The sequence below is a fragment of the Cyprinodon variegatus genome, unplaced genomic scaffold, assembly GCF_000732505.1.
Source record: "Cyprinodon variegatus isolate N-32 unplaced genomic scaffold, C_variegatus-1.0 Scaffold484, whole genome shotgun sequence".
Taxonomy (NCBI): Eukaryota; Metazoa; Chordata; class Actinopteri; order Cyprinodontiformes; family Cyprinodontidae; genus Cyprinodon; species Cyprinodon variegatus.
Genome location: NW_015150937.1, coordinates 263,934 through 280,761, shown reverse-complemented (window position 1 = coordinate 280,761; position 16,828 = coordinate 263,934). Strand labels below are relative to the sequence as shown.

At 38.6% G+C, this 16,828-nt stretch overlaps 1 protein-coding gene across 4 annotated transcripts in view; it reads left to right on the top strand.

Moving 5' to 3' along the window:
• plxna1 (plexin A1) overlaps positions 1 to 16,828 on the top strand; it is a 235,377-nt gene that overhangs the window by 126,496 nt on the left and 92,053 nt on the right. For all 4 annotated transcript variants that reach the window (XM_015390057.1, XM_015390054.1, XM_015390056.1 and 1 more), the window contains exon 9: positions 5,968 to 6,082. In XM_015390057.1, coding sequence (XP_015245543.1) covers positions 5,968 to 6,082 — 115 coding nt within the window. The remainder of the gene's footprint in view (positions 1 to 5,967; positions 6,083 to 16,828) is intronic.

The window sequence follows — 16,828 nt, the reverse complement described above, 5'->3', positions numbered from 1 at the left end:
AAAGAAATCCAGTTGCACTGCATGTTTTGCTGACGTGCCTTAAATTCTCTGTAACAACAAAGAAATAAAGGAAAAAAAATGCAGCAATGAGAGCTGTCCATTAGAAGATATTCCCCCAATGAACTCTGATAATATCCACTCCCTGCACTGATCTAATACAACCTCTTAGTGATGTAATGGAGGCATTTAATGAAGTTACTGATCGGTCACGTCGCATCTTCTCCAATAACTCTGCTGGTGAAGTGAGATGTAGAGATAAGAATCCCAGTTGGAGCTGATAGTCTGTCCTGCGTACATTCAGAGGCCTTCCAGGTGTGGACTCCTATCAGATCAGAATGGTAAAGTCATTGACGCAATGCCCGCTCAGCCACATGCTCCACCTTGTTTTGAGAACCCCATGTTGTTCCTAACTGCGCTCGGCTTACACTTAAATTAATTATACTAAAATACTCTGCATGAAAGGATTTAAAATGGTCTTTATAACTGAAAAAATTGTCAAAATGTAATCAGTCAATAGGAGAGGCTCATAATTTATCAGCCTTTAGGGATAATATGAGGTTAATAATGCAGAAATGTTAACCATAAGTGCTTAACATCATCTAATTGCTTTTATTGAACCAGAAAAGCAAAAGTTATTCCTACTGCTACTAAAATAGTGGGAATGTCACTACAATGTCACTATTTGGCATTGCAGTTGCGCTTATTTGTATTATATGGAAATAATGAATCTGTTTGCTGCTGTTGTGATGATTCTAGAGTAAAGGTTTTTCTTTTGTTGGTCACTTATTTCAGAAAGGAAAACATGAATATACAGATTCATGATGCATATTAAATTATTTCAAGCTTGTATTTATTGTGATTTAATGATTATGTCTTATGCATAATTAAAACCTCGAATTAAGTGTTTCAGAAGTCCAATCGGCTAATTTTGTTGAAATCCCTGCCAAGGTTTCCTGAGCCTTGTGTCTCGGTGTGAGTCAGAAGGCTACAGAGATACAGGGAAGGCTGCTGACTACATAGGAGTCCAGAAAACATTGAGATCCTCCATAAACACGGCTAAGCCATAAAGGAGTTGGTTGTTCAGGGGGCTGTTTCAAATCATTATCATTATCGACCTGTAGCCTATACGGAATCTATGAAATCAAAAAGAATAAGAGAAACACCAGCCCTAACAAAGCAGGCGAAAGGGAGGCAGCTATGACATCAACCTGAACTTCCATTACACCTCCCTCTGTAGAACCACTGGCTTATCGCCTCCATGCCACGGCGCATTGTTGCAGTAATTGGAGCAAAATGAGGCCTGACAGGATATTAAGTTAGTCTAAATGAACATAGATTTCAGAGGCCTGGCAGATCTTTTTAAATCTTAGTTGATGTTATAATTACCTAAGACATTAAATAGTTGGTTTTCATTATCAGTAATACACCGGTATATTTTAAGCCAAGAAATACAGACCTGTAATATTTCACACTATAGATAATAAATGTATATCACGAATTTTACCTTTAAAAAGTAGTGATGAAATATATAAAACTTTTTTCATTGTGATGTTTCAGATGTTACTATATGTTTGTAATACTGTTAAAGCTTATGTTTTGGAGGCCATGTCTCGGTGAGCTGTCAGAAATATATTAAGCTATTAGTTTAAGTAGTCAGGTTATCTACTTAGGTAGCGATCCTGTAGGCAACTTCTTTACAGACACCCCACCTGAAGCCTGCCATATGTAGTTTTAAAAAAGGTGTCGGATTAATAAGAGTAAAACGTGGAACTAGATTCATTTCTCAACCAGAAATAAATCCCAACCACCAATCTTTTTAGATATCTCAGTGGATGGATGTTGTTGCACAGCTTTTCGAGCACTTGCTCTTGCTTCACATAAAAGGACTTTAAATAAACAGATTCAAATATGTTAACAGCTTGCCATAGTTTGACACTGAAAAGAAGTTATCCTCTGCCCATTGTCCCTGTTTTTTGCGGTGCATTTTTCCTCATACGCAATCCCCCTCCTCCTTATTTACTCAACAGATTACATCTAGGCCCCGTTGCCAGAAAAAAAAAAAGCCATAAATTTGCATACTTGTATTAATCTAATTAGAATCCCAAGAGCGTAAGTCTAAGGGTTGCTGAGATTGAAACAGAAAATCACCCACGGCCATGATTACTGCTTAATTAAATATTTCCATATGCTTTCTTTTTTTTCTAACTCTACATCTCTGTGTTTAATAAAGACGTAGATACTGGAAATAGTTTAAAACTTAAGTGTAAGGATGAGGCCATATGGAGTGCCTATTCATGCTGTGGTCAGTTTGATTTGAAGCGGATCATTTCTCATTCTGTGTGATTTAGCGTCCTCCTAGACTCCAACTCCCTTTGGTACAAAGGTATTAGAAAAGATGAGCTGAAAAGGCTATGAGAACTATTAATTTTCATCCAAGCTCAACTCATACATGCAATAATGCCATTTGGTGCAGGAATATCAGGTCCCTTTTTTTCTTACCTTTGTCAAATAATGCAATTGATAGACAGTTCCTTAGGAGAATTAAATAATTCAACCCCTTGCCTTTGAAATGAAAAGTATCCAATAAATAAGTCATTTTGCCATATGCTGAAGAGTCAAGTGTGTCTGACTGGAAGGACAGTTTGCATTTTGCCTTCCAAACTGACCAAGCAGACACCTGAGCAGAGAATCCGTCTATTGTGTTTGGCCTTGAAGAAACGATGCTAGTATGTCTCAATTAGCATCTGAATATGAAAAGCTTAAATTAACATTATGAGCGTGGGCACAAAGGGAGCATGTCTCCAGCTGCTCAAAGCCTCAGACTGGCTGCAGGCAATGGGAAAGGACATGAAGAGGCAATAAGGCTATGCTGTGGGGGTCTGAAAAATGGAACCCGCCCTTGATAAAAGGTGTCGCATTCACTCCAATGGAGCTGGGAGGGCTTTTTCTCTGATGAGGGCTGCACCATGGCTGTAATAGAGACTTTGAAATGCGACGGCAATGCGTGACAAGGAGCCCCGCAATCGACGAGTGGGCTGTGGGGGGTTGCTGCCGCCGGGCTTCCGATTGGACTCTTAATGGAACGGTCTTTTATTTCAGAAGTCATTCTTCTAAAAGTGAAAAGCAACACAGGCAGTCACCTGCTGGTATTTTTCTCATTATTTTAAACTCACCGCTACACTAACAAGCTTGATTTGACATGAATAAAAGATGTAAGTCGGATGAAAATGGTTGTTATCAGGCTAATGCTGCAGATGTGATGACTGATGTGGGCCGCTAACTGTACTTTGTATTGTTCGCTGTTTGATTTGAGTCACCTGCTGTTAAGTTGGTGTTGAAGTGTGTTTTGATGAACGCTGATCCCCCTGAGCCAGGCTCCTTTACATTCAGAGTTGTGATTGTTTGTGTTAACAAGCATCACAATGAGCCCAGCTAACTTGGATGTTTTGCTGATTAGTTTTGCTCCAGTATTATCTATAGGTGTAACACTGCATGCTGCTCAAAAGCAGTGTTGCCAACTTCAACGAACAGATTACGCTTTGCATGGCCTCGTTAATGAGCTGCAATGGATATGAAACGCGTCAAATTCGCATTTTCTTTTGTTTTTCTTTATTTTCTTTTTACTTTTTAAGAGTTTGCCCAAAATTTGCATCACATTTTTATTGCAAGTAAGTAGAAAAAATTCACTTTTGGATCATTTAAAAAAAAAGAATGTGTAACAAGTGTGTTATAATGAAAATTGCGGTAAGTGCTTAAGGTAAATAAACTTGGCTACCGTGGTAATCACTATATTTTCAGACTTTTCATACTTTCTTTAAAAAAACGACTATTGACAAGTTTCAAGATGTTTTCTATTGTTAATGAAACCTCTTGGACTCTCTTGGAAGGGAGTGTCCACATGTGTCTCCCCAGCTGCAGCAGGACCAGGAGATTTCAATGCCATTTTCATCCAGAATCCAAATGAACGGTTTAAAGTAACTGCGTTCATTGTGCAGTGTAAATGTAAATCTGCATTCGTCTTAAATAACTAAAACCCTAATGATACCAAAACGGCATATTTAAACCAATCAGAGCTCGTTGTGGTTTAAGCTGATTTGCTACATCATCGCTGTGAAAAGTAGTACTGCTTTTCTATTGGTACTGATCTTGTTTGTTGTATGGTGAAACTGTCCATCTTTCGTATTGTCCATTATATTTACCTCCAAATGGACACTCAGCTACGTGATCATGTCATTTAACTTTATTTTTTTTAGGAAGAAGAGCCAATAGCTGTATAACAATGGATAACAAGCCCTGGGGCAAATTTTCCATTGTCGAAAAATAATGTGGTGTTTGATTTTGGTTGGAACATCCCTGCTAATGTTCCCATTTGTTTCTGTATTGACCAGCCATCTACTGTTTCTCAACTGGACCAAAATCCCAGCTCTGCTCTCTAAATCTGAGCACTGCATGCTAACCCGGCGTAGCCTAATCGCTTTCCCTCCATTTGTTGGCAACATTGACAAATCTCCTCTTTGCTCTTGTGTGGTATTAAGAGGCCTGTTATTTCCTTAGCTGCACATCTTTTATTCTAAATGGACAGCTTCTGTCAGCACAATGCTAAATCGGTCAATTAAAGCGGCAGTGGGATTGAATTAAGCTCCAGCCTCTGATCTTGTTCAAAAGGAGGGGGTTTCTGGGCTGGAAATGATTACTTAAAGTGTGCACCTAACAAACGAGCGGCCCTAATTGATCCAAATGAATCCACGTCAGGGTTTGATGGATTCATACGTGGGTTCCATCTCAAAGCTCAAGAGTTAAAGCCCTCATTTTTCATGCGGATAAGGAAAAGGAAAGCTGGCATTTTACACAGGGTTAAAACACACTGGAGAGCTTGTCAGGAGGGTGAGTGTGCTTTTTTCACCCCAGACAGATCCTCACAAATTTACACTTGGCAGATATGGTGGAATAGAAAGCAACCTGCTTACTATGTTATCTTTATTAAATGCACTATTTCACTGTTAGCCCAATAAAGCATGTGCTGACACAAATCCCTAGCTAAATAAAGCACAGAGATGAAATGGTAAAATTGAAGAGAGAGCCTTGCCCTTTAGTATGCTTTCCATTAACATGAAGCAGTTTTATTTGCTAACAAGTCATTATTTTATTAGCTGCAGACTAAGAATATATCTCTGCTCATTTGATATACTGCATACATAAACCTCTGTGACTCTATTGTACAAGTTTTCTTTAGATATGAGAGAGCACATATAGATCCATAATCATCGTCTGATATCCTAGATTATGTTTCATCTCTCTCCCACGAGAAAGTCCCCCCTCTCCTCTCTCTCACGATACCTGGCATATACACCCCTGTCAGGGAAATCCACCTGCTTTTTGATGTCCTCTCTTTTCGCCTCTCCCCTTTCTTTCGTCTTTCTCTTTCTGTCGGTCTATCGGCACCTGGCCTCTGCCAAAGTAGGGGAATTAAAAACGGTGGAGGGCTCTTAGCCCCACGGATGAAAGGGAGCTTTAGAGAAAGAACGAGGGGGACAAAGCAAATGGATGTGAGCAAATAGAGAAGTGGAGATGGGGAAAGATAAGGGAAGGTTCACAGCTTAGTGGATAGAAATTGTAACAGGAGAGCAACAATATGCAGAGTCGGGTGGTGAAGGCAAAGGGAAAATCAAGCAAGCTGGAAGTGATGAAGGGAAGCGATGAGAGGGAAGTTAACGCAGGTTTAAGGTTTAGAAATGGATGGGAAAAGAGAACATTTCACGGGTTGGTCGAAAGCAGAGAAAAAGACCTTGATAATCCCTTATTTTTGCCACCTGCCATATTTCTTTAAAGATGGACAGATATCTTTGAACAAAAAAAAAATACAAAAACACCTTGAAAAGATTTATCAGTATGTTGTGAGCTGTCATAAAAAAGTAGCGCACTTTGCTATCTGCATCCATCCATGATCTCCTTTAATCTTTGTTACAGCTGCCTATCCTGTGTGAATGGCTCCTTCCCATGCCATTGGTGCAAGTACCGCCACATGTGCACCCAGAATGCCTATGATTGCTCTTTCCAGGAAGGACGTGTCAACCATTCTGAGGTAAGAAGCCTAAAAATACTTGACTAAAGTGCCATTTATTCCAAATTCTGTTCACAATCAATGCACATAACTGCAGTTATAGCAACGTGAGCTCGGATAGTTCATCTGCACACGTCTCCCTCATCCTGTGTGCCTCGGGGTTTCCTCCCATCATCCTGCTGGGTGTCAGCTGTCTGTACGTGTAATATTGGCTTTTGGCACAGTGACAAAAGCTTGTGTACTGTGCAGCAATAATTCTGTCGTGGCCCATAAGGCCGTAAACAGGTTGGGATGAATGACTTTCTGTTGGAAATACCGCCTTGTTCTTACAAAGCCAAATGCTGCATTAGCATAAAAGCTAATATTAATCGTGCCAAGTGGCAGCGACTGCAGGCGTCATGTAAGGCATAGCAAGCATTTGTAAAGTGCTGTATTACATGCAGGGCTGGACACCAACCTGCATAGACGGGTGCAAAGTTTTCCAACATCAACCAGTGTTATAGCATCATTAAATTCTAAACTCCCCAGTGTCTGACGGTCACACCTGAGCTTTATCAGTCTTTGGCCTTAAACACACAAAACGTTATTCATCCCTGACTCTTTCTGCTTTTGGTCCAGCTCTCTGTTATCTACCGGCAGATTAAAGCTCCATCACTTGTCAAGCCAGGCCCAATAACTGGCCTTTATTAATTGCTCAGCCTTATAACTTATTGCTTTCTTCTTTATCTCATCTCTCAACTGAAGCTGTTGCTGAATCCTAAACACAGGCTTGCTAAAACACAGCCTCTGTGCCCAGTGCGAATGGGACACGGCCAAGACTTCATGGTTCATAGGGTTGAAGCTATTGGATTCCGGCCCCCGTTTGGAAGGCCAGAGGAGTGCACTGGTTAGAGCGTTGCGAAGCGGCTAAGGCCAGAGCAGAAGCACTGGCATAAACTCAGGCTTCCTGCATAGCCTCGAAGATTTCATTTCACCATTAGGAGATGAAAGGGAGAAATTAGGAATTTCTTTTTTATAAATAGAGCTTCACAAGTGTGATCATTAGAGCATCTCAGTTAGTTTTAGATCTAGTTGCTAGAGATCTTCTACCATTAGTCATCTGTTTGTGTTAATCCAATTTTTTTATGAAGTTAATCCAATTTTTTTATGTCTTTAAGCATCTGTCTTTAAGAGCTGCAGGAAGCATGGAATGCTGCTGATAGAAAACAGACTTAGAGGGAGGCAACGTACGGGTCTCTATTTAGAGCTACTTTTAGGGGTTTATTTTACGTTCATTTAATAATAATACACAGCATATTGGAATATTTTTGGTAATACCCTTAAAGTAAAAAGTTTTTTATCTTAACATCTTAAATTCTGCTCCATGTTTTCAGGATTGATTGTGAATGATGTCACTTTTACTGTTTATCTCTTGGAGGTTACTGAAATGACTTGCTGACATTTAGAATAGTTTTTGCACCACTGTCTTTTTAAATTCTCTTTTTTATGATTTGAGACATGTAAACAAACCTGAAAGGTCATGGTTTATGTATAAGAGACATGTGCTGTTATTTCTTTTCAGCTTCTTTGTAAAAGACACACTTTGTCTATTCTTGTCTTGGTTTTTTATTTAAATATAATGAATCAACCAGGATGTTGTTTCTAATCTATGGGGGAGTGTTGGCCTAGTGGGTTAGAGCAGTGCGCTTGTGCTCTGAGAAGGTGTAAGACCCGAGTTTGATCCCCACAGCCTCCACTCTGGGTCCCTGAGCAAGACCCTTTAATCCCACACTGCTAAATATGAACAAAAAACACACTTTTTGTTTATAATCCTGCTAAATATGAAAATGATAATCAACCTGTTCAGCCTTCTAGCTGGTAGGGCTGAATAATCTGGAGCTTTAGCCTTCCTGTTATTCTCTAAAGCTTCAATCTCTTTCTTACCAAGAAAAAACCCCAGAGACATCAGTGGGTCACATGCTTTTTAAAGGACACATCTTTGTTTTCTGCTACCTTATTTTAATGTCTTAAAACAGCTAGATTATGTTGTCTTCAGTCGTTAACAGCTTGTATACAGCAGGATGTTAATGTGACCTATATGTGATATTTATGGAGGCATAAAAAAAGAAAATGTATATTCTTAATGAAAGCTAAGTTCAGAACTTGAATCTTGAAATCCTGCATGCCTAAAAGTATCTGACTGCATCATTTCAAGAATAAATACCTTTTTAGTTAATCACGCTACACAAATTACAGATTATCTTGGTTGTTCATTTAAATCTCACAGTATATGGCATTCATTTTTCAAATGGCAAAAGAATAAACACAAAGGGCTTTGTGTCAATTGAGATGAGACTAATAAAAGTAGAGGATGATGAAGATATTAGGGGGGAAGATGACGGCAGTAGTGGACCGAGCAGCTGATGATGGCATTTAGAGGCAGAGACCCGTTTCCACATCTCGTCTACCTGAGAAACCAGCGACCACATGCTCCCACTGAGACTGCATCACACATCTGCTATGCTTTGTGTCTTTCATGCACAAGATTGTCAACAATCGTACAGTAACCTGCATATACCCACACACATACACACACACAGTCATTTATCATCCTTCTCTTAGCTGCCACATCCATTAGTTGCGCCCTCAGTGCCCCAACGAGAAATGCTATTCCTGAAGGCTTGGCTTATCCTCTTTCTCCTGCTGCTCCTCTCCAGGGCAGCGCTCGCCTCTCCCCACCTCATCCTTCACCACTTTGATGCTCAGTCACCTCATCTTTTTCTCATTCTTCTTCCTCTCTACTGTTCTGTTCTATTTTTTTTATTTGTATTGTTAAGGTATGGATAAATACAACAGAAAGTGCTGTTTGCTCCTTAGCGGTTTTCGTCGTTTTTCTCTCCTGTTAGCAACTCTTAGAGTTAAAGCAGAAGGTTTTATATTGATGCTCGCATAGAGGTGAGTCTAACATTAATTTACTTTGAGTTCAGTTTAAAGTCAAAGTCTCTGATTATGTAGATTCTTTACACACAAAGGAATATATTTCAAGTGTAGTTCTGTAAATATTTAATAATTATTGCTTACAGCTAATAAAAGAGACATCAAAAAATGTTATATAATGATGGGATGTGGGCCTACAGGTGTGTCCATGTTCCGTCTCACTTTGTCAGAGCTATTTCTAATGAATAATGGCGTCAGAGCTGCAATGCTATGAAGGTTTTCGGTCTGTGGCTGTGCTGAGGCCCTTTTCGGTTCAATATCAGCCTTCAGCGCTTGTGCATAAGGTGCCATGGTGTTTCTCATCCTGACTCGACTCCATAGATGGATCGCAGCAGTTTGGTGGCCAGTTAAGCTCTGAGATACCGTGGTCTTTACATAAGGAATGGGGACTTTTAGCAGCTGCTCATTTCTGCTAGTTTAGATTATTTATCTATAGATTATTATTTGTTTTTGCTCAAAAGCAACCTAGTACAAGTGATTATGGATTTTGAAGCCCCAGAAATGTCTGTGGGATGTGTATTATGGCAAGATTAGCTGCAGTAAAAAAAAAAAAAAAAAGAAATATATATATATATATATATATATATATATATATATATATATATATATATATATATATATATATATATATATATTGTGCCCTTTATTAGCACATTGTTTTCCCTCCACTTTACTTTTACATCAATCCTTGCATATAAAGCTGTCTAGCTTCTTTAGCAATGAACTAGCATACATACCTATTGGAGGGTTTTCAAAAACTATCAGGCATTTTTTCTTATCAAAAATATATTTTTATTTTGCCTAATATTCATTTGTTTAAAGAAACTAACTGTGAAAGCAAATCCAAAGTCATTTTCAGCACCTCAAACTGCTACACAGAACCGAAAGGCTTCAGAAGGATAAATAAAACAACAAAGTGACTTTGTTAAGGACGGACAATGACATCGAGCAGACTGTTTTTATTCAGTATCGCAGCCTTAACATGAACCATAATCATCAAATGAACACCAAAGAACTCGAGATATTTGTATGCATTAAATTATTCTATACAAGATATGAATTTTTCCTTTTTTTCCATTGAACTACTGAGATGGCCTTGTATATGTGAACATTTGATTATGACTTTAGATGATCTTTTATCCAGCTTCATCCTGAATACAAACAGCTCTCCTGATGGCACATATTTCCGCTCAGACCTTTACCGCCCTCACCTGCAGATGAGAGCATTAGATTGGGCTCATTGTCAGACGGTGATCAAAGACCTGATAGAGCGTTCACCGAGGGGTTGAGTGGTGGATGCTCCTCCCCTATGACTCTGACTGGTGTTGGACCGACTAGACAGTACTGTTAAGATGAAAGGATGGAGCTAGCAAATGAATTATAAATGTAGGATGTTCTCCTTTTTTTCAACCCAGCCTTTATTATTCTGCTGTGCTTGTATTGTGTTTTTTTTTTTTTCAAGATCTACAGCTCAATGTAATGCAGAATTTTAGTGTAGTAAATATTAGAAATTCAAAAGGTAGCATGTCCAAAATCTTTTTGTTGTTGCTTTTTTTTAGCCTTAATTCACCCTTTTTTTCCCTCTTGAATGCTTTTGCAAAATTGGTAATTACTTATTTCATTTGCATTCCCGCAGTAATAACGATAAAAAGGTTTATTTATGTTTTTCTGAACAGAACGTGTCAAAAGACAGGCGGAAACAGTAGGAAAGTCATGGACTGATAGAGTAAGCGGGGAGAAAATATGTATGAGTGACATTTCTAAATCAAATATGCATGAATCAACAAAGCCTCCAAATGGCACAACAAACAAATTCTTGAATTAACGAGCGACGAGGTGGAAAATTGCAAGAGTGGAATTAAAGTGACTTTATCATAGAAACAAAAAAAAAAAAAAAAAGCTGAAGGGAGAATTAAGGAAGAGAATAAAGGACTCCACTTGTTGATTTCTTTCTTTTCTCCTATTTTTCTTCGCTTTGCTTTCTGTCTTTCATTGTTCCTTGATTGCCATCTCTTGCTCAACTTTTTCCTCCTCTCTCCGACCCTAGAGTTTTATCTGAGTCGAGGCCTTGATGAGTGCCAAGCAAAGTTCAGCCTGGCTGGGCTCGGCTATCCTAAGACATGCTTACGTGTTTGTTTTGCTGAGAAGCAAAGCTCAGTCTCACTCCAGCAATCAAGCCTCGGGATAACTTGATTGAGAATTGTAGCGAAGGCAGCGCCATCTTTTTTTTTTTTTTTTCCTCTCCTTCACCTCCATCGTCACTCTGTTTTATCCTCTGCGGCGTTATCATTAGAGTTTAGCTCAACACACAGCAAAAAGGTAGCTCTTTAAAAAAAAACTGGGAAGTTTCTCAGCTTTACAATTCAAAATATGTTTACTTTATGGTGTTCTGTATATTGTTAGAATAAATGGGAATATAGGAATAAAAGGAATTGGATCCGTCTGCCCAGTTTGGTAAAGGCTATAACAAAGCAGCTGTCACCTGGGAATCCATTAGGCCCCATTAGATGCCTATCTGATGACAGAGATCAGCTGACTCCTCATGATTTCACGTCCAGGAGATGGGCTCCTCATTTAGGATGGGGGCTGAGCTTGCTTTGTGGAGGTTTTTACTGTTCTGTGAAAGTGTTTATTTTATTTTTTTATTATATACTCTAATAATCCCAGAGGGAAATTGCTTCTCTGCATTCAACCCATCCCCTTGGGGAGAAGTGGGCTGCCGTTGTGCGGCGCCTGGGGAGCAGTGTGGGGTTAGGGGTCTTGTTCAGGGACCCAGAGTGACAGTCTGTGGGAGATCAAACTCACAACCTCAGGATTCAAAGCCCTATCCGCTAACCACTAAACCGCCACTATCATTTTTAGTATCATGGCTATGGACCAAATTTAGATTTTTAGATGTGTGGGGGATGCAAGTATTATTAATATAACTAACTTAAGCGTGTTTGACCATCCAATCACAGACCTGATTCAGTGGTGCATCAGATGTTTGTAAAGTGAGTTTCTCAGGAGGGACAGCGGTGACAGCCAATCACACAAAAGACGGAGGGCCAATCAGGGATTTGAGGGCGGTCTAAAGTCAGGGAAGCGGCCTTCATTTTGAACTGTGGTTTTCTGCTTGGTCTTAGTGCTCGACGAATGTCTGTCTGTGTACTGTAGCGTAACATTGTTTTTGGAAAGTAGAAAGTGCAGTGGACCAAAATGGATGTTTGAAAAAGTGCAGGGGACATGCCCCTCCCCAAAACAAAACAAAAAATGCATCAATGATCATAGCAGTCTGTGTGGTACGTCAATTCTGTTCAGTGATTTATTTATTTATTTATTTATTTATTTATTTATTTATTTATTTATTTTAATGGCTTGAGTAACAAACAAAAAGTAAACCGCATTTATTTCAAAATTCTATTTTTAATGGATTTACTTCAAGGCAAAAAAAATTAATCCTAACTCGAGATAGTATTTGACCTCATCTTATCTATTAATTTGTAATTAGCTGAATTATTGTGCTTAAGTTTTGCTGGTGACACCTACACTGAAAAAAGTAAACTAAAAAATAAAACCCATCTTGAAATAAGTGATTTTGTACATGATTTAATCCACTTAATATAATCCACCAACACAATTAAACTGAAAATAAAATAAAACACCTCTATCTCTTATTTTAGGAACAGTATATATAATTATTGTAGGGCAAAAATAAATGGTAAATACAGTTTTAGGATTGTTTTACTTGGATAAATTTTTTCATTGGAGGCCTGATCATTGACATGTAGAATTAATAAGTTACCTGAATAAAATGAATATAATGATGAGATTAACTTTGCGAAACCAGACAAAGCATTTCAGGAGCTAGGATTGTGTTTCGATTCAAATGTCAAGAATCGATTCAATTTTGATTCTCAAGATTAAGAATCGATTCTTTTCTATCTGAACTCAGATTGAAATGCTGCCATTTAGCACTTTGTTTTTTAGTCGAGTTTTACAGGATAACTTGAAAAGTTGTGAATGGATTTTAATGACATTTTCAGTGAAGTTGCACCTCAGTCTAAGGAACAATACATTAAATCTTGGTGATGATCCAGATCATGTTTTAGGTTTAGGTCTCAGTCACAATATGGGACAAAATTCTCTGCTTGGAGGAGTTCTGCGCTCAGAGAGCTTTTCTAGATTTTAGCCGTTACCGACTGTTATGCAAACATTTTCGTAACATTCAACAGTAAATTAAAGTAATGATATTTGATTTTGGCTGTAATGACAGTGGAAAATGCTTTTTTTAAAATTGATTGTTATGCGTATTGATCTATAGGAATAAATATAATCATTTCAGAATTGGAAAATTGATTTGTTTTTTTAACACATCCCAAATATTTACAACATATTGATAGTAGTGTGAAGGTTTGGGGCTGTTTTGCTGCTTCAGGACCGTAGTTGATGACCCATGAATTCTGCTGTCTTGCAGAAAATAATGGAGCGTGTCCAGCCAATAGTTTCTGAACTAAAGCACCAGCTCTGCTAGGCTATACACCAGGATGATGATCTAAAGCAGGCAGTCGTGTCTTTCAATGGCAAAAATCTAAATAGATAAAACTCTGTGAGTGGCCTAATCAAAGTTCATACTTTAACCTCATTAAACGGTTTTGCATGACTTTAAAAGGGTCAGAAAAAAACCTGCAAAAATGATCGACCCAGACTTCCGCCAAAATGACATAGACTCATAGCCAGCTATAGCTTATATCCAATCAACAGGTTGTGCCACAGAGTGAAATCATTTAAATACCTTTCCTCACAACTCCCGGTTTCTATAAATAGCTTCGACCTAAATAAATGAAATCAACATTTTTATTCTTCCAGAATTTCTGAAAGGTCTTAAAAAAAAAAAGAAGAAATCAGTGAGGTAGTAAACACCTCAGGCATTGCTGTGTAAACTCCTGTTCAGATCAGAGCAGAGACTACTGGAAACAGAGGACCTTCTCAGACCCCTGGATCCATCGAATTATAAACACCCAAACTGGGTCAGCTGGATGTACTCGTAAAAAATCATTTATTATGTGTCTGCTTGGGTTTTGGCAAACAACCAGAGAACCAAAGTTTTAACAGTTGGCTCCTTTTGCCTGTTTATAAAATTTTAGGGTTACATGTTTTCCCATGTGAGGATTCACTGGTTCTGACAGAATCATGTTGTTCATTAAGTACATGTTTTAAGTACCTGTTGAATGGAGGTGGTCAGAGCAGATAATGGTGCATATGAAGCATTGTTCCGACAGACTCGTCTCCACTCTGTCCCCTGACACTACATTTATAGGAGAGGCTCCTTATAGACTGCAGCCTAAACAAAGCGTCGCAGTGCTCTGGCTCATTTTCTCATGAGCTGCCTTCCTCTCACACACACTATTAACCATGCGATTACACTTATCGCATAAAGTAAAGCCTACCTCCTCTTTCTCCAAACAGTTCAGAAACACATGGTCAATGTTTCCATCTCTCGCTGCCTTTTACTCGCACACAGACGCACACAATCCACGGCTGACTGGGTTATTTGTGACGGAGGTGTGAAGGCCCCGAACCGTGACATTCTGGCACACTGTGTTTACCCTGGCTGGTACTCAGACACTGAGCAGAACAAACACACACACACATTCTTTGTAGAGGAAGAACGTCTCACAGAGTGCAGGCCAAGCCTGCTTGAGGGGCCCTTCTCTGAGCGGTAGATATACGTATGTGTTTCTTCAGTGTGTGTTTGTGTGCGACTGTCACTGGTTCTTATCAGGACAAAGCACAACCAGCAGCGCAGGGCTGCAGGGGGCATAAGGGTGAGGGGGAGGCGGGGGTGGGCGGATGCTTGAACTAAATCCACCGTTTCCCATTTTCTCCTTCCTCCATTAAATTTTTCCTCTTTCCATCTGTTGATCTTTGTCTTTGCTCATTGTCGTTTTCATGCAAACCATACTTTTTTCAAAATCTACCGATATACCGATCTGAACCCCAGATTTCAGCTAATAATCTTTTATAACACTTTGAGCTGCTAATGCAGATTTCTCTTTCAGAACAGTATAATTGCTGCAGAGACAAGTTTGCTAACATTTTCCCACCTTATCAGATTAGAATTGCTTTATTTCCATCCAAATTAGATGCAAAATTTTAGCAAACAGTTTTTAAAAAGTTGAAAAAATGTTTGTGAATTAGACACGTTTACATCCATTGGAGCTAATTAACAAAGATCATGCAAAGCTTAATATCATCTTACATTAACATTACACTTGGCTTTAGCAGACAGCATGCAATTGGAAAGTTAGTGAAGACAACGGATCAGTAAAGGACCGATGTTTTAATCGCTAGTGGTTCTTAAGCCAGCTAGTGTTAGCGATGGTTCAGACATCAAGACATCAAAAGAGAAATATTATTCTAATGCTGCATTCAGGACTCTAGTGACTTTGGAAATGACTGATCATTTAGCTAAGGAATTATTGAAACTTATTCAAAAAATGTCTATTTCCTCTTTATTGCATTTATGCATTTCTGAAATAGTCACACCCCTCATACAGGCATAAAACTTTTTCTTACAATGCAATACTTCAAAATTAGCCAGAAAAAGGTTGATGGAAACATCTGTAATTTTACAATTTAAATCATCTTTAGTATTTTAAATGAGTGATTCACATTAGAAACTGTAAACATCAGCTTCTCTTTATCCTCTAAATGCATCTTAAGATGAGATGTCGAACAAAGGCTGAAAAAATGAAAACAGAGCAATTTTCCTGCACTTCTCTTAGTTTTATTATTGTCCCCTAAGGTCTTTATCTCCAGATGAACCTTAGAGACGTCATTAAAAAAACATTCTTTCCCATTTCCCAATCAAATAGTCTTTCAAGTGTTGCTAAAACAGCAAATAACGCGTTTAAATCCTTCTTATTTGGTTAAAATTTCCACATTGATCAGTGCTTATGTTACTGAAACCTGATGGCGCTTAAGATCTGTGCGTTCATCGAATCAAACCTATTTTGCAGATAGAGTTGAAAAGTCTATTTAGGTTACTTGATTTATTCTTGATGTGTCCCCTTTTTATTATTTACTACCTTTCATCACAACTTACCATTTATCCTCATTTCCTTATTTTTTATTAGTCGATTAAATTTCCATCTTATAAAAGTCCCCTCTTTTCTCGTAACAAGCCCACATGTGTGTCTCCAATCATTACTTGCATGTGCCATACTCAAAACAAGCAGCTGTGTCGTAAAGAGGCTGCCAGTAAATAAGAAAATCACTGGAGGTAGAATGAATTCTTCCACATGCAGCGTGCCTAAAAATAAACTGCTTTCAGTAAAGTGTATATTGTACCAGAGACAAAACAAAGATGGGCGTAAAGAGTGTTAATTGGGAACAGATAGGAATATAAATAGGAGAAAGAAGAGGGTAAACTAACGGAGCTGCCAACAGGGAAGCAAATAACTAAAGTCAGGCCGTTATGAGCTGCAGATTTATATTCGGTAGGATGCATTTGCTTTAAAGTTGGATAAAAGGGAGCGAGGGACAGAATCAGAGAAGATAAAGAGGAAGTGGAGGAGACAGGATGAAGTTACATCATGCCTTCTTTGCCTGACAGATCTCATTTATGACTCTAACATTTAACTCTTAGGTTAGTTTGCTTATGCTGCTTTTTTAATCTTTGTACCATTTCCACTCTAAAACCCACTGATTTTATGACATTTATATGAAGTTTTGATAACATTTGCACCTGTGGCGAATCAGTGTAAGATTGTATCAGGTGCTTTAGCTTTGGTGACCCGATAATCTTAT